The 26024-nt window shown below is 37.1% G+C and overlaps 1 protein-coding gene across 3 annotated transcripts in view; it reads right to left on the bottom strand.

Annotated features, from left to right (window-relative positions):
* The window catches only part of pbx1b (pre-B-cell leukemia homeobox 1b), a 102970-nt gene extending 78755 nt beyond the window's left edge, over positions 1–24215 (bottom strand). For all 3 annotated transcript variants that reach the window (XM_033965031.2, XM_055221380.1, XM_055221381.1), the window contains exons 1-2: positions 23685–24215; positions 22911–22984 (exon numbers count right to left, since the gene is read on the bottom strand). In XM_033965031.2, coding sequence (XP_033820922.1) covers positions 22911–22984; positions 23685–23869 — 259 coding nt within the window. In that variant the 5' untranslated portion in view covers positions 23870–24215. The remainder of the gene's footprint in view (positions 1–22910; positions 22985–23684) is intronic.
* Positions 24216–26024: the final 1809 nt, after the last annotated feature.

The following is a 26024-nucleotide window of genomic DNA, read 5'->3' as shown; positions in this document are numbered from 1 at the left end:
CCACCCGGAAAACACTAGAAATCTATAGCTATAAACCAAGCTCGAAATTTAGGAAACCATATGATTGACCAGATAATTGGTAAATAGTCACAATTTTATATAGTGTTTTTCCACCTTCAAGACACTCAAAGCACACTACGTCAAGGAACCATTCACCCATTCACACACACATTCATACACCAGTGTACACAGTCACTGGGGGCAAGGTGGGTTAAGTGTCTTGCCCAAGGACACAATGACAGTGTTCATCTATGGGAGCTGGAATCCCACTGCCAAACTGTGTGTTATTTTGGTCAGTGGATCTAATTGTATGGCTTTATTCACGCATAGGCATTTCCTGCAAATTCCCAGTAATTTACCCAGAAAAATGCTAGATCAAAAATGCAGGGAAATAAGTGTTGGCTTCATTCACTCAAGACCCTGTTCTGGTTTACAGGGCCAATATGCATACTAATGGCATACTATTATCTGATCTCTGTTATAATGTTGTTTCCTCATCACAAACATACCTGGATTTTTGCTTTGTTTCATTCACACGTTTAACACACAAAACACTGTATATGTACGCTGAGTTCTACTCTCAAACTGAAAACACTCCACCTTATGATATCATGTGTCATCACTGACACTTTTAAATCTTCAATAATTCATATAATTCTGTATATATCATACCCACCAAATTTTAGCAGTAGGTAAACTGAACCTTCTGAGATTTTTGGCAATATATACAGTAATAATTGTTCACTTACACTTGAACTTATCACTACTTAAACTAGGGGAAGTAAAAATGACCTAATTTTTTAAACCTAAAAATTTAAAAATAATGTTTTTTAAATGTCCACCATTTTTGGTTTCGCACTGAATAGCCCAATCCAACACACTTTGCATAACATTTGAAAGCATTTCCGGGCTTATGGCTCTTATTTGATCCTCGATATTACGTTTTAAGTCATTTATTGTCTGAGGTTTATTCACAAACACCTTTTCTTTAAGATTGCCTCACAGGAAGAAATCGGGACTAGTCAGGTCTCGGGAGATCACATCCCTGTCTTTGAAAACGGCTTATTATTCCTTTAACAGCATTTATGCTTGGGGCATCTCTGGTATTAAAATGTCGACGGTAACTGCTGGGTTTCTGAGTTTGACCCATGTAACTCAAAGTACCTCTGTACAATGAGGGCTCGTTCCTCGGTGCTATATTTGCTCATATTAATGTCGGAAGGGTAGTTCTAAATGCTCTGAAAAAATAAAATAAAAACAAAAGAATTATGAATTTTTTTCAACTGTCAGTGACTTTTGGGCCACTATATATATATATATATATATATATATATATATATATATATATATATATATATATATATATATATGGGGGGGGGGTGCGTGTGGGTGTGTGTGTGTGTATGTGTGTGGCAAGCAAGCTCACAATTATATTGTTCGTTTGTTTTTTTATATTGCATGTTGTATCTGAGTAAATGCAAGATAGATCAGTTTAATCCCACACTGTGGAACATATTTGTACATGGAGACCTGGAAGTGATGCCACTGAGCCAAGTTACAAATCAGATCTCTTGAACCCATGTTTTTCAATGTGATGTATCAGTTTAATGCCATACTGTGGAACAGTCAAGTCAACATCTCATTTTTTGTATTCAAGTTTCATAATTCGATAACATGGATTTAATGAAAGTTCGAGCCCCCATGCTCCAGACGTCCACTCAGAGAAGCCATGGAGCAGCAGCAGAACTCATTGTTCCAGAGTCTCAATAAAAAGTGACAGTGCCGCGGGCCCCAGGCCTGACTGACAGCCCCATCTTTGGACAGGCCTGCTCCAAAAACAGCCAGAGGAACAGGGGACAGTGTGAGCTATAGGGTCAGGGAACCATGCCATGTTTAAGCTTTAATGGATTGTGGAGGTATGGGGATTTTAGTTGTAGTTAAGAAAGATTGTTCTATGTAAAATTACTGTGACTTTAAGTCAAACTAAACACATAAACAGATATCCACATGCAAGATGTGCACTAGAGACGTAGCATTTAGGCATTTTTGACCAGAAAGCTGCTAATTTAACTAGCTTGCACTGAAATTGCCAAAAAATTACTTGGAAGAATAGATAATACAATTAAAACACTATATGCACAGTTTAGTAGGGGAAAAAAATTTGATTTTGTGTTTAGTTCTACTTTGAAAAAGACTTTTCTGAGGGTACCTCATCTGATTATTTCCATGGAGCTGTTATTGCATCATCTGAAATATTCCACAGCATTGCATTTAACTTATATATTTCTGTAGAGACAAACAGGTGACACCACCAGCCCAGGTTACACTTCTCTGGATCTATGGCGATGTGAGCCTGCTCACAGTAGGAATCCATGCTCGTCACGGTTTATTGGGCAATATAATACTTCAAGAAATGCGAGACGTTTAATGCCATAGCATGGAACACTCCAATAGCATCTCTATGAACACAAGGATGTGATGGACCTCCAACAGAAAAGTTACATAATGTATCCTTAAGTATTTTGGTTTTAATGTAGTAGATTGGCATTGATTTATAACACTGGGTCACAAAAAAAAAACATTTTTGAAAGTTGTCTGTTTTTTCAACTGAATTAGGACCATTTTGCACCGCTGGATCCAAAAATGATATCCATTTTTCTCAGTCAGGTTTTTATGCTAATTTGATTTTGAAAAATCCAATCTTCTGACTAAATTGATTACAATTTTGTGACATTATCAGTTGATTTTCTTTAATATTTCTCATCCAAAAAATGTTTTAGGAGATAAAAAATAGTTTTCTAACAGAATGTATTAATTAAATGTTACGTTATGTTAATTGATAAAGGTAAGTACATGTAAATTGGAATGTTACGTTATCATTGTGCAAAATTCAGGACATGAACTTCTGTTTTTATGAACCCCTTGAATGCTCAGCAGCAGGGATGTCTCTCTCCAACAGTAATCAGCCATCATGACTGCATCCCAGCGTCCCTGATACCTGGTCTCCATCTCTTTTATGTCCTGATGGAATCTCTTCACCTGCTCATCACTCAGTGATCCCAGATTCTCAGGAAACCTGAACATTTAGCTCCTTTTGAGAAAAAGGATGTGGAGCATCATCATTAAAACCACACTGGAGGAATCTTTGTCACTGATGTCAGGAACTTCTACAAAGACAGGTACTGGAATTTCATCACAGTGAGCAACAGGATGACGTGCTGATTCACGGTCAGGATACTTGAGGCTGCTTCGGTTCTTTCTGTTGATCCCAGTCACATCAATAGCCCAGAAGTAGCTATTGATGTCGGCTCCCTCCAAACCATGGGAATTCCAAACTTCAGACAACTCTTCTTGCCTTTAGTCCACTGACGCAGATACTCGGTGCATGACTTGCATGCCATGTGTGGCAAGCTTCATCTTGGTCACCAAGTTTAATACCAAAATAAGCATGGTAAGCACGCTTTATGAAACTTGTGACTTGATTCCTGTTAGGAACATTGGTGTATTCACCGCAGATGTAGCAGAATATGTCAGGCTTATTTTTGCAAGATCTTCTAGTCGAAGCCAGCACATGCAAAATCTTCAGAATTTGTTTATAGCGAGAAATATAACAGAATTTTGCATCATATGACGTGAAAATACTCATACATGTAAACAAAATCGTCCAAAAACAAATATGTAGCTTAGTTCAGAACGTTGATCTGATTGAGCAAAACCAATGTGATTTTTGGATTCAGCACATCAAAATTATCCTAAATCAGCTAAAAAATCTTAGACAATAAATTTAGTGTTGACCAGTGTAATTCACCCATTTATTGTCTAGTTTATTGTCTAGTAAGTATTAATTGTTTATTTTGTATGTGCTAAGCAGTATAGGTTTAAATTGCATTTTGCGTATTTTTTTTTAGGAATATGACTGCTTCCGATTTGCGATATTTACTACAACACAAGTGAAAAGGGTTGCTGCAGTGGCTTGACAGTGCAGAAATACGACTTGGCTTTCGAGTATGAAAATGAATAGCTGTGTAAAACCCCTCTACAAGCTGTTAATATTTCACGAGGAGCCATTTTGACACAGTCGGCGATGCAGCTCATTTGTATGGCAGTTGGGGAGCGCCGCTTTTGTGCCAAAAACTCCCAGGTAAAGGTAGAAAACAGCCTTCTACAAAGACATCAAGAGTATCCCGGCGTCTGACAGCCAGTTTTTGGGGGGAAGTCAGCAGCATGCTACAAAGCGCATCTGAAATGGCCCATTTAACAGCACAGTGGCGCACTCCCAGCCGATGGCACCATTTGCATACTTCATATCAGATGAAGATGGATGGTGAGAATCAGTGTCGGTGCGATAGGCGTTTTATCAAGGTTACACTATCCTCCAGACTCCTCAAAAGCTCTTTATTTCCAAGCTGTTTTCAGAATATTAACTCATCAACATCGGGATTTTACAACTCAACCAATAAGGAGGGATGGGGATGATGAGCACTGAGTGGGAGCAGGGATGATAATGTATTTAAACAGGTCTGAAAACAACAGTAAAATCTAACTATCCAAAGTATCTTCATACTTGGTCTGGCTTGGTCCTGGTTTGAGCAAAGTTCAGTTCTGAAGAACTGGTTTGGTCCTGTTCTAGTCCTGGTCAAGTCCTGATTTGGAGCCATTTCTGAAAATGGCTCCAAATCATGCATGTATATCAAAATTTGATATGCATGCATGATACAAAACTGTACACAACTTGACAACCTGATGAGATGTGCAGTAGTTTCATTAACAGGATGCATGCTGATTATGTTGTGATAGTGCTCTGAAGGTGGAGTGACTTAGCATGGAGAGCAAAGGGAGGGGAGAGCAGAAAAGTTCCATAGTGCACATTTAAGGGTCAATTTTACATTGCAGAAGTCCAACAGAGACATCAACACATTCAAAACTGGCATGAGATTAAACTCAATTTAAGTAATCACATCAAAAGAGCAATACAGTTACAAGTCAACGTTGTTGCACACATAAAAGGCTTATTCTGAATTACTCAGCACTTACCAACATCCACACCATAATTGTATCAGGTAAAATATTCCACCATTCTTCCCTGTGTAACCTTTAACATAGTGAACTCTATGCTCTGCGATGAGTTACTCTCCTTATGTGTCTGATACTGTCTTTTCTGCAGGATGATCTCTCCACTCATTACACAGAGCCCAGTTCCACTCAGAGGTCTCACTCTCACCTTTCTACTCCAGACCACTGCTCGTAAAATGTCACCAAGGCACTAGAGCACATAGGGCACTTTAAGGTACTCATAGTAATCACATGGTTCATATATGACCAGAGAAAGAGTAATAAGGTTATACGGATATGGGGAAACTTGGATTATTCCTTAGATATAGTTTTAACAAGAAGGGAGTCTTGAAATTACTAAATGAAGAACCTTCATAGTTATTGTCAGTAAGCAAATGTGGTACAGCAACATATTTAAATAAAATTGAAATAGTAATTGTAATTGATGCAATAATCCAATATCATACCAAGTATTAGTATTAGTAACAGTATACATAATATAATCTGTAAATAACAAAATATCTTGTCTATTTTTATGGAAATTAACTTATCAACCCTGTAGTTTAAGCTTCTACAAACATGTTCTGAAATGGGCTGGGTTCTTTCAAATGCTTAATGGTTCTGGATGTGTTTAAAATGTAAAAAATACAAACTGCATAATTGTAACTGCAATTAAATCAAGAAATGTGCATATGCCCTAACACCAACCAAATAGCTGATAACAAAAAAGAAATCTTAACATTTTTTGCCATTTGATCATGGACTATTCAACTCTCTCAGGCAATATTGCTTTTAATAATCTCAGTGCTGTTTTCTGAACAATCAATCGTTACCTTTTCCTATGTCCTATGTCATCATGACACCAAAGATTCTGTCTCATTTACACAATGCAATTCAGAGAAGATATGGCCCTTGTTAACATTATGGTTACTAACTAACATTTATAGAATTACTTCAACATATGTCACATCAGCTGTCTATTTCCAAACAGGAACTAAAATGTCCAACTAAATAAAAATACTATTTAAAAAAATAGGGAATGTATTTAATAAAATCTTAAATGCAATGATGTTAACTATGTTTTTATGAAAAGAGTAGACAAATGTCAAATGCACTTTAAATTAGGGATGGGGATTTTTTGAGCCGATATCCAATATATGCGTTGTTACTGTGGCGGATAAAAAATATGAATGCCAAATATCGGCAAAATTTTCAATATCAGGCCAATACCAATATCTATGAAAACTGAAAATCCTCCAATATCATAACCAATAACCAATAAACCGTCCCTACTTTAAATGTGCATACCCTCTCTTCATGTAACCTCATTGACTCTTACACAGCAGAGGTCACAGGGGAATCTTTGACTGTCCACATCCTCAGTCCTTTCCACTTAAAGTGACACTTCCTGTATTCCCCCATGCTCCGGTGTAGTGTTGCAAAAAAAAAAACATGGGTCCATTTATAAAACAGGAAGCTAACTACAGTACGGCGGCTGCAGCTATTTCTGGAGCGGAGGATGTGTGCAAATCTCCCGGAGCTGTCACACTCGAACAGGTCTACGCTCAAATCACATCCCGATAAATAAAACAGCACCGGAGGCTAAATGCAGAGAGAAAGTTTGGATTGCACGTCGAGAGCCCCCCTGCCGAGGCCCCCTGTCGATCACCAGACAAGCGCAGACGCACTTTAAGGAGCGCTTCATGTTGGGAGTTTATGCACAGGTTGTTTCTCATTAAAGCTAAATGTGTAACTACCTGATTTTTACAGTCTTACAAAGGTGAAAAACAAACCTAGTTTGCAGAGTTGGGTAGAGTAGCCAAAAACTGTACTCAAGTAAGAGTAACATTACAAGAACAGACATTTTATCTTTAAAGGCAAGTTATAATAATAACAATAAAATATAGAACATATATAGAACTGAATAGCAGTACAGCACACTAACGTAACACATAGACAACAAACTGAATATGAGTCTGGTATGTTAACATTAGTTATTAACAATTAATCAGATAACTAAAGCATAAAAAACAAGCACGCAAACAAATTTACTCTCGATCTCACTCCAAATCGCTAAATCCATTAAATTCTTCATCTTCGGTGTTGCTTCTAAACTCCGTCAACTCCGAAAGTAGATGAAGCGCCGCTTCCGTGTGGCTGTCATACTGGTACACAAACCTAGAGTGCCCTCAATGGGTTGTCAGTGTTAGGGATGGGACAGTATTAAAATTTAGACTCATGATTATAGTGACCAAAATAATTGTGATTAACAATATCATCACGCTAATTATTAAACAAGGCAGCATAATGTCCTCATATGTGAACACTGGGACCTTGTAGAGAAAAAAAAAAAGTATTGTGGCATAGACCCAAAATGTGTTGTCCACAGGTCCTAGGAGGTTAAAGTATTCAGATTAATTCATGATTGTTTAAAACCATGCGGCGCTGCTAGCAAGCTGTGCAATCAGCTGTGCAAAATGCTGTTCAGTTAACGCCAACCTAGCGATAGCAAAGCGGACACAAACACGGATTCATACAAATCCCAACTAACACAAACTACATTCATTAGTTTATTTCTCATGGTTTCTTACTTACAATGGATATTTTCGGCTCAAGTTTGTCAAACAATGCAGGGGGGTTGATGATGTTTGCCCTCGGAGCCATATCTTTTTTTCGGCAGACTCTGCAGATTGGTGGCTCAACTTGTTGGTCTTGTTTTTCAAATCCATAATAACTCCACACATTAGACTTCACCTTCTTGAGTGGAGGATATAAAAGTGCGCCGTCACTGGGATCCAGATCCACTGCCCACTAGCCATGACGGTGACTGATGGTGAAGAACCATCGCCAATTCAGAATAGGCACAGAAGCTAACAAGTGTCATTGCTATGACAGAGGGCCCCCTTGTGAACAAACACCAGAACTAACATCTAAACATTGTATTGAAACTGGAAACATGAGACTGTCTGGTGCTATAAAGGAGATTATAATCGTGTGCGATGATCCCGATTATTAAAAAATGCCACTAACGATTAATTTGCGGACTTTTTTTATCGCAATTAATGATATTATCGTATATCATCCCATTCCTAGTCAGTGTGACAACAACGAAGATGTGAAATTATATATTCTAATAATTTCACATATAAGTCGAATCTGAGTATAAGTCGCACCCCTGAAAAAAAATTTAAAAAGTGTGAATTAGTTCAGAAAATACGGTACTCAAGTAAGAGTAGTATTTGAAAGAGTAGATGAAACATCTGATCTATAATTTGTATTTAATATAGCCTAACTGGAAGGAGAAAACATTAATGCATATTTTTGGCCCTATAAAATTTTCATATTTGTCACACTTCCTCCAAACTAGTCATTTCATATAAAAACTGAAAGCAAAAACATTCTGAAAAGTCTCAAAATAGAAATGAACTCATATGCTAATGGTAATCGCTATCTTTTCTCACACATTGAACAGTTATGTGGGTGATAACTAATCCCATATTACAAACTGCACTTGGCAATATCCGCGTTTTATCACACAAATATGCTGCCAAATTGAAAATTCAAGTGTAAAAAGCCAGCCAACAGATTTTCACTTGGAGCTTCTTGAGTAGGTGAGAAATTAAAGTTTGTTTAAAAAAAAAAAAAAAAAAAAAAAAAAAAAAGGATTTGGCATAAATTACTTGGAGTCAATCAGTATTAGTTGTTTATTTTTTATGCATCTGGGGAGCTAGTTTGAGGCTAATTTTAGAGTTTTATGAAACATTTGAAAAACACTTGGAGGAAGAGTTGTCACAATACTAAAACTTCAAACTAAATTACAATACCTCAATGATAATTTAAAAATACTCTTTTTAAAGGTCCTGTACCCAGTTTTTTTTTTTTTTGCATGTATTTGGGAATTCACAAAATGTGTCTTGCCCAGTAGAGATCTATTGTGTAAGCAGCTCTTGAGGTCAAAATATGTCCACTGCTTACTGTTTGCATCTAATTAGAAAGCATTTTATTGTTAAAAAATCAGGAAATGTGTGTTAGCAGGCTAGTTGTAGTTATCTTTACTGTCACAGCAAAACTCACATTTAATAATAAGGATGATCGGAATGAATAGGTAAGTGAGGAATACCTACCGCTGCAAACTGATGACAAAAAAACAAATTTGTTTTTCACGATTTTTAGACAGTAAAAATAATTTTAGTTAAGATATGGATCTGTATTTCAGTACTTGCTCAAGCATCTAATTTTAGTATCAAATGATATCTGGGCATCACTTTTTTTAAGCTAAATCCAAGTCTCACAGCAGCTGCTCACTGATATGTTTTCCTGATAATCTGCAAATCTGAGAGCTTGAACAACATGATGGATGCTATGTACTACATGCATACTCCCTTCCATGCTCTTCCACATGGGGTCATAGTAAGACATTGCATGGAGGTTTATTTTTGGAGGTGCAGGTGAGGCAGGAGCTGACAAAGCACTGGGTGTCACATCTATGAGGCCACTGCCACTGTGTGACATTCACTGACCAAGACAAGAGCAGGGGAACTCTGTGTCTTATTATGGTTCATATTAATTGCTGTTTCAAATTTTTTCCCAATATTTCATTTTGTGCAAGAAATAATGTTACTGAAATAACTGACTATGAACATGACTGATTGATACGTTGTAAATTTTGAACTGCATTACACTGGGGCCTGAATACAAAGGTGTGATGGTCAGGTGTTCTCTGGTTGACACCCAACACATACAGGCTCCAAGACAAAGTGTTCTAAATAGAAACAAGTGGCAGGATATACAAAAAACTAGATCAACATATTTGCACCAATACAAGTAGACCAGCATAGCGGAGGTGATGGTGCATAAATTCTTTAGGTTAGAGTTGACAGAATGTGGAAAAACATCCGTTGCACAGTGCACACAGTGTCAAAGACAAGGTTTTGAGACCAAATCCGGTATCAGAGGAATTTAAATTTGGACAAAATACAGTTTGCAATTTGTTGCACGAAAATCACTAAATCAAGAAATCTATAACACTATACAAGTAGAAGTGATCATAACAGGGGTTGCTGGTGATTGAAGAGGCCATTGGTGCAGATTGGCAGCCATGTTTCTGACAGTCAGGATGCTGTTTAGTAGCTGTAATCATGATTACAATTATTGCTCCAATCAGTTACAAAAAGGTGACTGGAATGAGCGCCTGTTCTGTACATGCATCACAAAATATCAGCTACATTTCCGATTTCTGACTGATATGATCTCACCGATACTAATACGCAAACCGATATATTGCGCATGCTCAATATAGGCTGTAGTCTTTCTCTACACTTGAATTTTTGGTGAGTATATATTAGGGTTGCATGATTAATTGCAATCAAATCAAAATCACAATTTAAATAGACACAATCAGCAATTTAAAAATTTTCAATTTTAAAAGTACCATCATTTATCTTGTCTTATTCTGTATAAAAATTGCCAATCCTGTCATTAAAATCTGTAGAAACATGTTCTGAAATGTGATTCTAGTATTTATTTGTCAGTTCATAAATCAGTCTTTTTTGTCAATTCTTCTAGACGCGTTTAATAGGGGAACTTTGAGCAGAGTCCTATTATTAAAACATAAATCACAAATCTAATCACAACCTAATCAAAACCACCATTTGATATTTTCCCAAATCATTCAGTCCTAGTGCATACAGAATTGTTTCAAATAATTATGATTCAAATTACAGCCCAAATAATCCTACTTCCATTTCTTTCATGTACATTTCAGCGCCAGAAAACCCTCCTCATCCTCCAGCTCCTCTCAGCTCTCAGATTGAGCACTGAATGTAGAGTGTGATTGCCGTGAGTGGCAGCAGCCCCAGATGTGCTGACTCCACTCCTCTGCCTCATAAAGGACTGGGCTAATGCAGTCCATGATTTCACAAGCACAGCTCATCTCTCTGTCACCCGCTCAGGCACAAACACACTCGCAGGGCCCATCACCAAGAAATATACCTCGAATTAAAGGCATTCCATAGCTCACACACTATCCATCTACAAATACAGCCAGTGATATTAATAATCACTCATTTTGATTTAAGCAGGGTTACTGTTAATTGGAAATACTATAATGGTTTTGATACAGAAATTAATAGAAATGTGGTAATTGTGTGTATACAAAACATACATTTTGACCTAATTTCTGTAACTTAAACTTAAACTAAACTTGCATTTTCAGAAACCACTCAAAGTAAACATAAGATTCTGGATAATACAGATGCATTAAGTATAATTTACCATTGCATATTCCCATCCATCTATTTTGTTCTACTTATCTGGAAATGGGTTGTGGGGGCAGCAGTCTAAGCAGAAATTCCCAGACTTTACTAACCTCAGACTTTCCAGCTCCTCCGGTGGGACCCCAAAGCGTCCTCAGGCCAGCCCAGAGACATAGCCCTGCCAGCATGTCCTGGGCCTCCTCCTGGTGGGACATCTCCACAAGGAGGCATCTAGGAGGCATCCGGGACAGATGCCCAAGCCACCTCTGCTGGCTCCTCTCGATGTGGAGGAGCAGTAGCTCTACTCTGAGCTCCTCCCATGTGATTGAACTCTTCACCCTATCTTTAAGAGTGCGACCAACCCCTCCTTCCCTCACTTGAACTCCCCCACTTGAGGCAGTTGCATATTCATATAGTTTTCAATATATAGTTTCATTTAAAGGTGCACTATATAACTTGTCTGGTGGAGGGTATGCCTCCTGCAATATTGCATTTATTTAATCTTTTTTTTTTTTTTCAAATAAACTATTACAAAAAATCGAATAAATCTAATATGTATGAGACCACATAGACTATTATACGTCCATGGACCACTATGGAACACACTTGGATAACTGAGGGATTACACAGATAAAAGGTCACATGGTAATATAGGTATGATGTTGAAAATAACATCTACAGTCCAAAGAAAGAGTATTTTAAATTATCCTTGTAGTTTCGGAATCAATCAGTATCAAGTCTCTTCCTCAGTATCGAAATCGATTTTGAAATGTTAGTGTCGTGACAACCCTAGTCAATACAAAACCCTACCTCCAAAAAAATCTATCCACTTAAACCCTATATCCACACACACACACACAATACCCCACCCCACCCAAGTGACAGTGCCACTACTCGGGCTGCGTTAAGTATCCGATGCAAATGAAAAGAGAAAATCTATCATGACTTTAATACAGGCTGAGGCAGGAGGGAGAAGGGGTGGGGGGGCTCCGTGCTGCTTGCTTCCCGGGCTTTGAACGCCATGATGTATGGAACCGCTGGATGAGAGGTGAAAAGCGTATCGAGACTGGTGCGGGGAGGGGTGGGGGAGTGGGGGCTGGTGTGCGGGGGTTTTGCCGTCCCGCCAGACTACGGAGAGAGAGCCCAGGGCAAAAGTGGAATAAATGTTGATTAGTGTTGATTTTGTCCAACGAGCACCCGGCAACTGACAGTGGGACTAAACCGCGTCGAAAGGCACCCATTAATCTTGCTCTCCTTTAAGCTGTGTATATTAATTTGTGTCATTTTCACTCCTGGCTTCTCCTCTTCTGCCTTCTAAAAAAAAAAAAAACACACCACCAGCTTAGAGGTATAGCCAAAGTAGCATGGGCAGACCAAGAGGAAATGAGATTCCTAAACAGTACATTATGGAAAATGAAGTCCAGGGGGGTTGGTATGGTAACAGCGTTGAAAAGTGCCCATTGCATGTTCAATTTAACGTGCATAACAAATATGTGGACTTGATTAAATTGGGAGCGTATTAAAGGGGAGCTGGGCTGAGGAAAAAGGCCAAGTGAACCTGCAGGGACAGAGGGAATTGGGAGGTAATAAAGTATTTGCCATGGAGCACAGCCAATTCTGTTATGGTGAAATATCATATTGTAATTATGTTTTAAATACAGACATTATAGTTTTAAATATATTTTAAATTATAAATCATTGATATTTTAAGCATTTTACATATTTATATAGCATTCACATTTGGTGGCCTCTATGACTACCACTATCTCTAGTCTCAACACTTATATACAGGTGAGATGGTAAGGTGTCAACCTAAGGGATGCAATGGCACTACAAATTGTCTGTAGTGGGAGTTAAACCACCAACCTCTCTAGTATGTTGCATAGTGAGAGTTCAAAATCTAAACTTAAAAGTCTAATATGTAACTTTTCAGGTGGTGGAGTCTGCTACCTGCTTGTCTTCATAGAGATGTGAATGCATTGCCAGCAATATTCCACAGTATGGTATTAAACCTGTGTATTTAGCATTTAGTCATTTACATGTGTTCTCAATGCTGCTTTGTTACTGGAAAAAACATGCATTCTTACAGTGAGTGAGGTCATATTTTCATAGATGTGACCTGTAACTGGGCCTGGTGGAGTCACCTGCTTTTCTCCATTGAAATAGATAAGTTTAATGACATAGTGTAGAACATTCCTGGCACATAATGGAGACGAGAAAAGCACTGCCATAAAAGTTACATAGTGTACCTTCAATACTAAGACTTACCAAATTACCAATACCAGTATTACTTTTCATGCAATATGGATATTATAACAGCTAATATTGCGATAAGTATTATTTTGAAATAAAACCCATATTTACATTTTTCATATAATTATTACATTATATAGCATATGGCTTGTTCAGTACATTCGATGCCTCTCTAAAGCAGTCGACAGGAGGCTAAAATATGGAAGTTGGTGCTATTTTACTTTTTTAAACTGCTCTTGGATCGGCCTCTAATCTCCACATTCACAGCAGCACTGCGGAGCAAATGTAATATTTTCAACAAACAGAATTCCAGCGGCTTCAGAGGAGACCAAGAAAAGCATTCATCAGTGAAAATAGAGCAGTTAATCATATCAGAAGAGGCGCAGTTTGGTTTGAAAAAATACTCTCCGAAAAGGTACTGGGGAAAAATAGACGCTAGAAAATAACAACTAGGAAAATTCATGCAGTAATATTAGTTTTGGTGGCTCGTAATACAAACCATAGGACATCTAATCATAAGTATGTAGGATTTTAGAAAAAGTGATGTCTGTTTCAACAATCATGCAAATTTTACATTTTAAATATTATTTTTAGAGTGAAAAGTAAAGTTATCAAGAGTATTGCTTCCCTTTTCATTCGTATGTTGTAGGGCTACGTTATTTTGGGACAAAATGTCAAAGTAGATTACAATATGAAGATTTTTTTCTGACTAGTTTTGTGGATTACATTTGCAGTAATTTTAGAAACTAGGATTCTATTTGAAGAGTACATAAACAACTCCAGGAGCATTAACATTTGAATGAAGACCAAAATATGAACTGATAAACTAATACAAGAATCCCATGTATTTCAGAACATGTTGGTTTTTCTATAAAAAGACAGGATATTTTGTTATTTACAGAGGAAATTTTGTTATCTATTGATATTTAATAAACTCAAAGAGAGACTCAAGAGATTTCAATTACATTGCAATAAATTGTACAGCCTTTGAAACCAACTGCAAATAATTTGATTTTAAATGTGTGTAAACAGAGAGGACTTTTCCACACTAAGTTCCATCAAAGAAAATATGTGAGTTTCCAGGCACCGCTATATCTAAACCTGGTCTACAGCAGGTCTATGTAAGAACCAAAGCATGACCAAATCAACTAAGGACTAAAGACCAAAAGCTGATTGCTATTGACAATTTACTCCAAAAACAAAGTGTATCAATCCACTAAATTCCACTACATGCATTACAATACTTTTCATAAGTCCAAAATATATACATATACATAGATTGCTGAAGCCTGAACTTTTACCATACCTCAATGCTATGACATATTGCATTATTCATACCATATGCTGTAGCCTAAATTCTAGCTAAATCCTAGCTCTGTGATGTCGGTGTTAATTACTAAAGCCATCACAGCCAGATTCCTATAATTAAGCTCCTTAATATGATTAACATGTATCAATTAGGCCTCTGACAATTTGCATAATGTCTAATGTAACTGCATTGTTCTATACGGTAATGGCATTAACACTCATCTACAAGACTGTCACCAAAACTGATTAGGATTCTGCATCAAATTCAGTCATGGTGTAGAGTAGGGCTGAAAGATCATTTCAAAAGGGTTTAAAGAAGACAGCTTTTGTTTGTGTCTGCTATATAGTTATAATCTATGACACCTGTGGATTGTCGTTAGAATATGGACATTTAAAATTGCAATATTGATCTAAAATTACTTAATAAAATCAAAAAGTCCGCTTACTTAGAAAACTGTGGTGCCAATGAGAGCCAACATTGCCGTTAACATCATCAAAACAAAGAGTCGTGTAGGTAGCAAGTATAGTGGATACATTTGCACCAAAATGACTATGCAACGCTGTCAAATCCAACATGCATCACTGATTAAGAAAATAAAATTGGAGAACGAAATAAAAACAGCAGTGGGCATACACTGATAGCAGTGAAAATTAGATTGATTGGCACAATGACATCTTGAATACAGGAGTATCAAGATTACATGCATGAATCACGCTAAAGACAACTCTGAGAGGGGAAATGAGAGGACAAACAACTATAACATGGTTAAAAGCCCTAAAAAGTACATTTTGCATAACAGGTCCACGTTAAGTCTTTTTTTTTTTTAGGATTTTTTTTTCATTTTTTTATGTATAAAACCAGCTAACCTTGTACTTTAGACCTTAGCAACTGTGCTCTAAAAATGTATGTCATTCTTGTATTCATTTACATATATGGTGTGTCAAAACTACTCTGTGGGCAAAATGAGCCATATTAACCGTGCTGGCACCAAACGTGATTTTCCATGTAAAATATTGTTTTAGATATCTTTGAATGAGTTACAGGGGTGAAACAGTACGCTAAAATAATTTTCGGTTAGTTTTTTGGTTTTGGGAGGTGTCAGTTATATATATTTTCAGCACAATTTTGGTAGAGAAAGAGGCTGAAGAAAAACATTCCAAGTATAAAACCCATTATAAAATATACAAAGGTGGCTAAAATGTGTACGCCTCTTAAACCATGCAGTTCCACACTGCTTGATGCAACTAAATGAACAGTGATTCTAATGAATGTGCAGTGTACATGCTTTGCCTGTGTAACAGGTCAGGCTGCTAAGTGGTATGGTATGCTCTTTTCAGTACAAAGATAGAGCAAAATACATACCCATTTTTGGCACCCTCTCGCAAGACAAAATAGACACTCTGGAGGATCGAGGTTGGCCGACAGGCTCCACTTTGGTCATGCATGTTTTATGGCATTCAAAATGTCCTTGTTTTTGCTCATTGATATGTTTAAAATTGTGAAATGTGGTATGAAACTTGGTTCAAATAATATTTACTAATGTAAAAATCTAAATTCTTCAACACAACAATAAAGCAGATATAGTCGATAAAAATACAGCCATCCCAATAGTCCCGCATTAGACTTTTCCTGTTGTGGGGAGAGGATGCCCGAGCAAAGATGGGGGGAAACAGCTGTAACAGAGCTTGTATAACAGAACAAAATGGTGCAGATTCAGCAGTGAGAGAAAACTAAAATGTAAGAAGGTACAACACCAGGAAGAAGAAGAGGAGCAGGAGACAACAGGCTACTCTGAACTCGGAACGGGGTTAGATGGATTTACTTTAAAAATATTGATTCAATTTGAAACAGGAAACAGATTTAACATTTTAGTTTTATGATCATTGTGAGAACCCACATCACAATTTTACAATTATTGACATCATGACCAAACAATAGTAAAATCATTCATCTACTGTCATTCACATCAACTAGATTACTATTCTAGTAGTATGTGACCAGCTTTATGAAACCACATTTTGTAGCAGTTACTGAAAATAAATTCACCTGGGCAGCACAACTTGTTGTCATGCTTTTATATTTTGTATCTTGAACATTTTTTAACACCAAATAATAATAATAATAATAATATGTAAACTGTCTAAACTGTCAAAATTCTAAATATTATAAATCATTATTTAAACCAGTAGTTATCAAAGAGCAGATTAGGACCTATACAATGGGTCCTACAACAAAAGTTAGAAAAGTCAAAATGTTTTACTTATTTATTTAATTTAAATTTAGTCTTCATATTGTTTATCTGAAATGATCAATGAGACATTGAAATACATGATCCATAAATATTATAGTGAAAAAATCCAACAAAATTATAATATTTTTACTTCACAATAAGTAGTTCTTTTGAGTCAACCAATCAGAAAGGCCATGCAAAATCAGTGAACTGAAGTCAATGCAGTCACTCCACCACCACTACAGCCCTCTCACTATAATCAAACCTGTGGCTCATTTCACCTTGTCAAACACTCACCGCATACCCTCACATTCGCACCCTGCAAAAAACAACATTACATCACCTCCAACCAGTCACTCAGAGATGGAGCGTACCCTTTGGCCCTGAAACTTAAAACTACGCAAACATGGACCGCAAGAAAACCAGGCTTTGTTGAGGTTTTGGAGGAGGGAAAAAAATTTGAAAAACTGAAACAGCGTATGTGAGGAGGTGCTGCGGTTATGTTTGACACGATTGGAGATTTATGATGCTGGCGAAGTGTCTGGCAAGGTCAACGCAGCTCCTTTTCCAAATCAGTTTGTCAAGAATTTGTTATCTGATTCGGAGAGAGCGTTTCATCCATCAGCCGAACAGACCGCCTTTGAAAATATACATATCGCATTACTTGGACAGCTCTATTAGACACGTAAATAGCAAACATTTGGATTGGGCTGTGACATGATAATTGATACATCCAGAAAGGGCAAGGCGGAGTGGCTGTTAAGTGCGGTGTAGAAAGAGAGAAAGGTAATGAGTGAAGCAGGGGAGAGAGGGAAGTAGAGAAAAAAGTACCCAAGTTAAATGTTCACAATTATCTCAATTTAAAAGTCCTGCATTTATTAATTTTGCACTTTTTATTTTATGTTATTGTAAATGGCTGCTCATTCATAACTGTAATGTTAGGAAAATATATGGAAAATTATTAAAATATATCTGTATTATTTTTGTTTCATTTACTTGTGCATATTAAAACTTAATTGAACTTTTACATTCTGGATTATGGAAGCTTATGTGCTTGTGTCTGTGATATAGTAATATCGCAATATTATAATTTATGACACCTGTGGATCATTATGTTGTAATTTGGACATCTTGCAATATTGATATAAAATTATTTAATAAAAGAAACAAATCAGTTGCCTTCCACATTAGAAAACTGTGGTGCTCAATGGGAGCTGATTTCAGCGCAAACGTCACAACAAAGAGCCATGTGGCTGTCAGCTCCTCCTATGGATATCCACTCCTAGGAAGCAGTGGATTTTTTTTTTTCATTTGTACTAAAATGACTATGCAATGCTGCCAAATCCTACGAGTATCACGGATGGAGAAAATAAAGTTGGAGAACAAAGTAAGTACAGGGCAGTGATTCTATACCAGTGACTGTGAAAATGGGGATTGATCAGGTCAATGACATCTTGAAGGAGTATAAAGATTACTGAAACATGCATGAATCACACAAGTCAATTCTGCATAATTGATCTGCTTTAAGGTTGCCAATAAACAGTTTATATAACATAATTTCAATGTAACAACTTTTTCATGACTCAACAAAGTACAGTTAAAATGCTTACAATTACATAATCTTAAAAAATGTGGATAGAAAGCATTTCTGCAAATCTTAAATTTAGCATATTTTTATTTTAGTTCAAATGTGCTTATAACGTTTTTTGCATATATTTTGACACAATTTACAGTGCAAACAGTTGGATAACAGTTCAAGTAAAGATTCTTCTTTCTAAACCATAACTATAATCTAACCCATATTCTTTTCTGAACCAATATTTACTAAAATAATACTACATTAAACTTAATGAAAATTGTGCGGGTGGTTCACTTATGTACTTAAAACTATACCAATCAGCTGAAAACCTTCACAACTCTATATGTCTGTTTAAAATCACACATTCCACACAAATTCTGTAACAAACTTAATATGTTTTTATACTCATGATTTGGATTTGTCTCCCTTTTTCTCACGGACAGAATCGTGGCCTCGAACGTGAAAAATGTCTTTGCTTTGAAGTGTGTTTGGACCGGAGCAGGTACAGAGGAGCACCCCAGACCTTAAATCAAGCGCTCCTTCCTGTGCGTCTGTGCGCTTGTTTATACAACGCCGTATTTCGGAGTACCATCCCACTTTTCATCGCAGTAAAAATACACATTCCAGGGGTCAAAAGTTCAAGTCCAGGATCAACATCGGCCATTGTGTCCCACAGGTGCTGTCAGGACTTTGAAATGTATATGTACGTGGCAGGCTAACTGATTCGGTTGTCGTTTAGAAAATGATGTTAGCTAGTTGGTTTGCTTATTATATCAAATACACTAAAAACTGTATTAAAAAAATGTAATAAAAAAAAATCAATTGCATCCATTTTTGTGCATTCCTGGATTATCGCAAGCCACAATACTACCTTGAAGTTAGAATGAACTAAATTTAAATTTCCTGAAAAAAATTTAATCACTTTTTTATTTACTGTTATAAGCAGATAATGTTCCCTAAAAAAGCTCAACCTCAGAATTCAATAATAATATTATTTTAATGATGCTTATTTCCACATGTAATTTATATTGATAACTTGTTGAATGGTGTATTATAAAGGCAGTGTTACATTTTGTTGCAAGTAAATACACAGAAAAGCAAACATATTTTAAATAATGGAGTATAGTATTCAAATGTATCATCTGTATAAAATATTATTGGTTTATAAAATGTTGTGATGTGATCTGAAACCCAGAAATAGGTGATTTAGACACAAAAAGTGTATGCAGAGATAAAGATAGGTCTTCAGAAGGGTAGTAAACAAAACCAAACTATGTCCTTTTAGCTTCCTCTCTCTCTCTTGCCCGTCTCTCCACTTCACCTTACAAACTGAACACAAGACGTGGTGCAGGCAGGAAAAAGGCCTAGTCACTTTGTACAAGAGCCTTCGAACTCTGGGTGAACCTGGAGCGGAGCAGGGAGTACGGCTCGAACACCACTCTGTCACTCCCCCCCTCCACGGGAAAAAGAAAGTACAACAAAACGCATAGAAAGAAGAGGAGACACAGATAACAGCATTCAAGAGTAGAGAGTAAGTATTCCAGCTGTAGTAAAAGTACTGCAAAATCACATTACTGAAGTAGAAGTACAAAATCTTGTCATTGGATAATACTGCATTAAGTTTACAAGAGATAATAATGTTTACCAACTACTTATGCTAGTGCTAAACTGCCACTTGCAACTTCTGGTTGAAAAAATGGTTATATCTCTAAAATATGTTTGTTATTTTAGTAGAAACCAACCAAATCTTGTGATATATTGGTAAACTTGATAAATAAACTGTAAAAATTACCATAAAAGTATAGAGGTATCTCTTATCACTGTATTTTATTAGCTTTTAGGCTTTCCCCATATTTTTTATTGAAGCTGACACTTGATACTTGAATTTCTAATTTTACAGATCAAGTTTTCAATAAATCTCCCCCCTCTATTTCTAACACAGTTGTCAACTTCACATTAGAGAGTGTAGCTATGTTGTCAAGAAAAAATATTAATTAAAACCATAAACAATACACTCAATTATACTCAGATTGGACGATGAAATACTGTGAGTAAGCTAAGCATTTGTCCCCCTAGGGCCAGCAGTGGTGGTAAATTACTTTAGTACGCATTTACGAGCTTTGGTTTAGGGTCAAGAGAGGTGCAGGGGGTCCATAGGGGGTCGGGAGTATTGTAGAGAGAGGTATGAGAGGGGGTGGTCAGACAGAGGAGGTGAACTTGAGAGAAAACTAACTCCAGACGAAAAAACAACAAAAAAAACAACAAAAGATGAGCGATGCCGCCTGGAGGTCAAGTGTGAGCTACTACAGACGGCAGAGGTAAGTAAATTGATAATTGTACTTTTATTTGAGAACTACAGGTTGTGTTCACTTGTCCTGATCTAGTCCTGAATTGATCGTTTAGTTTAGTCCTTATGTAGTCCTGGCTTAGTCCTGGTCTAGTCCAGGTTTAGTTTCAACTTTGACGTAGTGTGTGAAGTGTAAATACAGCCTTAGAGTAGGATTACACTATGCATAAAAAATTACTGTAATCTTAAAGTATGTAGGTACTATGTAGTATGTACATTTAAACCACCCCCCCAAAAAATATATATTATATATATCTGTGTGTGTGTTTTTTTTTTCCATTGGTTATAATATTCCCCACTATGGCATAAAAAGTGTCTATGTCGGTGGAGAAATTTCCAAAGTATAGTTTTAATTTCCATGGAATCATGCAAGTTTTTATTTATTTACTTATTTGATTGGGACAATGCATGTGAATGAACAGACACGATTCAACATGAAAGTAAACACACCAGATTATAGCCAAAGGCTAATTTCCGTCCGGACGTTGGGACATCCGTTGCAAGTGACATGCCACCTCCAGAAAGTTAGATAATGTACCTTTAATATCAGCTAACAACTAACAAGAAATTCACTATAGCACAATAACACTTTACACATTTTGAAAATGTGTTAAATCATATTTTAGCCTTGTTTTTGGTTTAATCAGTTTGTAGTCAGACTTGTAAATAAAGGCAACAACACCCAAGTAAATAAAATTATATTCAAAGAATACTGCATTTTTTCCCCTTATTTTAAAAATTTGAGGACACAGTAGCTCGAAATCAGCTTGACCAAACTGGTTGACAATGAGCAGCCCACACAAGGAGTGACAAATTTTAAAATTTCAATTATTACAGTGATGTCCCATACTATCTTTCTCAAATATCATTATATGCATTGAAAGCACGCACACACTGCTTTGAAATATTGCATATGGAAAGACTGTATTTAGTGATGCTGTGGTCTAAGACAGCTATTACAACCTAAATTACAAATATTCCTTATATTCACTGATCTCTCTTACACATTGATACATGCTCAGACCCATAGCCTCTCAACATTCATTACATTTTTCATTTAAGAATTTAAGTTGCAATATGTAAAATTCTTACATTGTCCACACACTATAAAAAAGTACTTATCTTATCAATTGTATTATTTATTACAGCTCAATTTAAAATCTTGTGTACATTCAACACAGTTAATAGATTTTTTGAATTATGCCACTTTACTTTTCCCTGTGTATCAACAATAACCATTAATTCAAATATCTACGAAAAGCTTAACCTCATTTGTAATCCTTAAAGTCTACACACACCATGCAAAATACTACAAGAAAACACATTTATTCATTTTTGTACACTGTCAAATTCAAAAACATGGCTATTTTGGAAGCCTCTCTGTTACATTATTCTCACACCAATTATAGTCCACACACTCCCGTTAACATCAGCCAATGCAAGAATCCAATGCACGGGTACTGCCAAGACACAATGGAGGAAGACGCCTTCACTTGTCTTGACAGTAAGTCGCGAGGGGGAAACCTGCGCATTACAATAGCGTCAAAAAACCCTTATTCTTATTTTGACACCATAATTGATAAGCTCCATTTTGAGGCAATTGTCCACAGTTTCCATACTGTGAAAGAGTTTGAGCGACTTAAGACGAGAGAGGAAATACATGTCAAAGAGAAATTTATGCTGCGATTGTGTTGTGACTGGGAAAAAAACGCTTTGAAATTTTTTTCTAGAAGTAGAAAATTAAGGCTTTCTGGTAAAATGACATACTTTGAACAAGATTTGAGTGCTAATAATATGAAATTTGCCAGGTTCTGTTGGATAATTTGAAGCATTATAGCAGCATGGAGTGTTTGTCATATATGAGCGTGAATAAAAGTAGCACTTACCTGTTTTTTCCTTAATTTCACACAAAACGTTGAAAAGAGCAGGCTTCATCCGGTGACAGTTCAGAGCGTGTTTCCTGAAACAAGGGGGAAAAAAAATGTTAGAAATATTTTATTAAGCAAACTATTAAGCAAAATGTACTTATTTCTAATCATTATGAATTCACAAGGTTTACAGCAGAGTTGGGTATGCTAAACACACAAAAATATATAAAATTATGACATTTACATAAAATTATTACATTTTAGGAAAGTATTGGGAAATAAAAGATTAAAAAAACATAAAAGATGTACAGCATGGGGAAATGGAATATCCTGGACTTTATTTTTGCTTTCTATTATAATTTTTCATATGAATTATAATGCCCCACTATTTTAGGCTATATTTTGATTCTGTAGCCTATTGCAACATAGCAGGCTATAGTAGATGCTTCTTGCTCTGATAAATTTCTACAGAATTGCAGATGTATTAATTAACCATGTAGGCCTATTACGCACAGAAACTATCCAATTAATAATTATGCATCCAATTTAGATTCATATTTTATTTGTCATTCAAAATCTTATGTGCATGAAGTGATAATTATGTAGAGGCGATAAAAAATACAATAAAAACCTATTTACATTTTTAACGTCATAAATATTATCAAGAACCAATCGCTACGCCGCGGTGTTTTAATCATTTGCGCGCCTTTTTCGGAATAAGCGCAAGTTCGATCCACGTTTCCCGGGTCTTTTCATTCGCACTATGTGCCGGGCCAGTGCGTCTGGTTTTACCTGGCTTGCGCTTCGTCCAAACTCTGATCCGTGATGGTCATAATCTGCTGCAAAATGTCTCCAATGTCCTGCTTTCTCCCATCGCCGTCCGCTCCGGAGCTCTCCTGCATGTGCTGCGGTAGACCCGGGTGCCCTGCCATGCCTACCCCGGTGTGAGAGTGCATCAACCTCGCCTGCTCGTCCATCGCCTCTCCGTCTCCGCTCTAATCTCGCAAGTCTCGGTGAGTGAGTGTCGGCGCTCCCGTGGCAATCCTGCACAAACGCATGCAACAAAACAAAAAAACACGCGGGAATGTGGCTGGCGATGCTCCCGTTTGGATGCTTCCTTTCACCGCACCGTTTGTCGTTTTACAAAATTGACTCTCTATCTCTCCTTTTCAGCTGTGAGATGAAGTGCCTGGCTGGAGTCGGCTCAAGCTGTGCGTAAAACCCACTGCTTCCCGCGATCACCACTCACAGAAGAAGACGAGTTGCTTCGGAAAAAATTCACGAGTAAGTGTCTACGCGAATCACCCAGTATGGATTTATTGGGCTGTCTCCATCATCTCGCTTTTGTCATAGGGAGTACAGTAGTGCAGTAGTGTAGGGCAGAGCAGGCAGCAGCCCACAACGTGAAGAGTCTAACCCCGCCCACGCCACATGATTGGGAATATAAGACCACTTAGCCCCACCTTGAGGCGAACCGTCCATCATTGCACGTTACACTGTATATAGGTAAAGGATGCAGAGGAGATGGATAGCGCAAAGGGGCAAATAAATAATGTAGTCTGCCACTAGAGGAGAGCTTTACTTTCCCCCTTTGACCCCCACAGACCTTCGCTGCATCCACAGGACACCACTCCATCTCAGAGATGTCCCAAAGGAGAGAGAGAGAGAGAGAGAGAGAAGGCACAGCATAGTCTGGACCTTTCTTTTATGTAAAGATGGGAGAGATTATCCATGGAGAGAGTTATAGCTGGACAAGAAGACGATTCACTGATGAGAAACCAAAAATATTGATTGGGGTACTATATAGCGTTTAAAGGTGCAGTATGTATGACCCACAGCCTGCTTTGCCTACCCAACTACATAGAGACAAGTAGGAGACACCACCAGGCCAACCCCTCTCCACATGTCTGTTTTTAATTGTAATCTGACTTACATTTACATGTTTTAAGGACTGTAGTGTATTGAATAGTTATTGAACAGTAGATCAAATATTTCTTTCCAATGGAAATTTGCTTTGGCATTTGATTCTCGTTTCATACAACCACAATTTAGGCCTAATTCTAGTGATTTATTGAGAGATTATATTCCTAGTTGAAGTTGAAGGAAAGTGTTTGAGAAAATCCATTTGACTTTGCTTGAATTATGCAGTATTTATTGAATGAACATAAAAAGTTACATCTACAAGACAGGTTTTCATAGTAAATTCAGATTTTCTTGTTCTTGCATTGTATGTCCCAGGCTAAACAAAATATATTATGACATCTAAGTTATGTTCTCCCTCACTGACAAATTTGCATATATATAATCAAAAATTTGTACTAGCTATGATACAATCTATCCAACTTCCTTCACCAAAATGTGCACAAACTTGTCCAACCAATGTTACAGTATTAATCTACATAACAACTCCTCTATGACTGTATACAGCAATCTATGTAATATTTTAAAATACTTTTATGTGTACACTCACTTAAAGGTCCTGTACCTGTCTTAAAAGTCTGAAAAACAGAACTAGTCCAGTTGCTGTGGGCCAAAGTTATTCCTTTCCTACCTTATGCAGAACGAACATTCTAATTAATCACCGTGATGATTTTATATGCGCTTTTCACAGCTCCCAGAGAACAGTGCGGAGTTTTGGTGTGACAGTAACCCTATAAGCAACTAGCATGCTGATACACACTTATTGCACACTGATTATCGTACATTAAATGCTAATCTAAGATGCAGACAGCATGCAGGACACTTATTTTGCTCTCAAGAGCTGTACTGGAATAAGACAGATTTTGATCAGATACACGCGGAAAAAGTCATTTACAGGACCTTTCATTTTTGCCTTTCACAATGGTGACATATTCAGCTCTCTAATACTATCCCTAAGCACACTTTCGTCACACTTCTGTTTTAACATGTCGTACTGTGTTATAGCTGTCCTAAACAGTGTCCACTCATGTTCCCAGGTAGGACTTCCTCTCGCTCGGCTGATTTTGGCTGGGTGTTCTCGTGTAGAACCGGTGACCCATGCGGCGCAGTGAAGCAGGGACGCCTTCCTGCCAGTGCAGTGTGTGTCCAGGCTGAAGTGTGCTTCAGACCCAGAGATGCATTGCTGGCTGACTACTACCAACAACATCAGGA

The sequence above is a fragment of the Periophthalmus magnuspinnatus genome, chromosome 4 (genome assembly GCF_009829125.3).
Source record: "Periophthalmus magnuspinnatus isolate fPerMag1 chromosome 4, fPerMag1.2.pri, whole genome shotgun sequence".
Classification (NCBI taxonomy): Eukaryota; Metazoa; Chordata; class Actinopteri; order Gobiiformes; family Gobiidae; genus Periophthalmus; species Periophthalmus magnuspinnatus.
The sequence above is the reverse complement of the archived record's forward strand: the minus strand, read 5'-3'. Positions and strand labels throughout refer to the sequence as shown.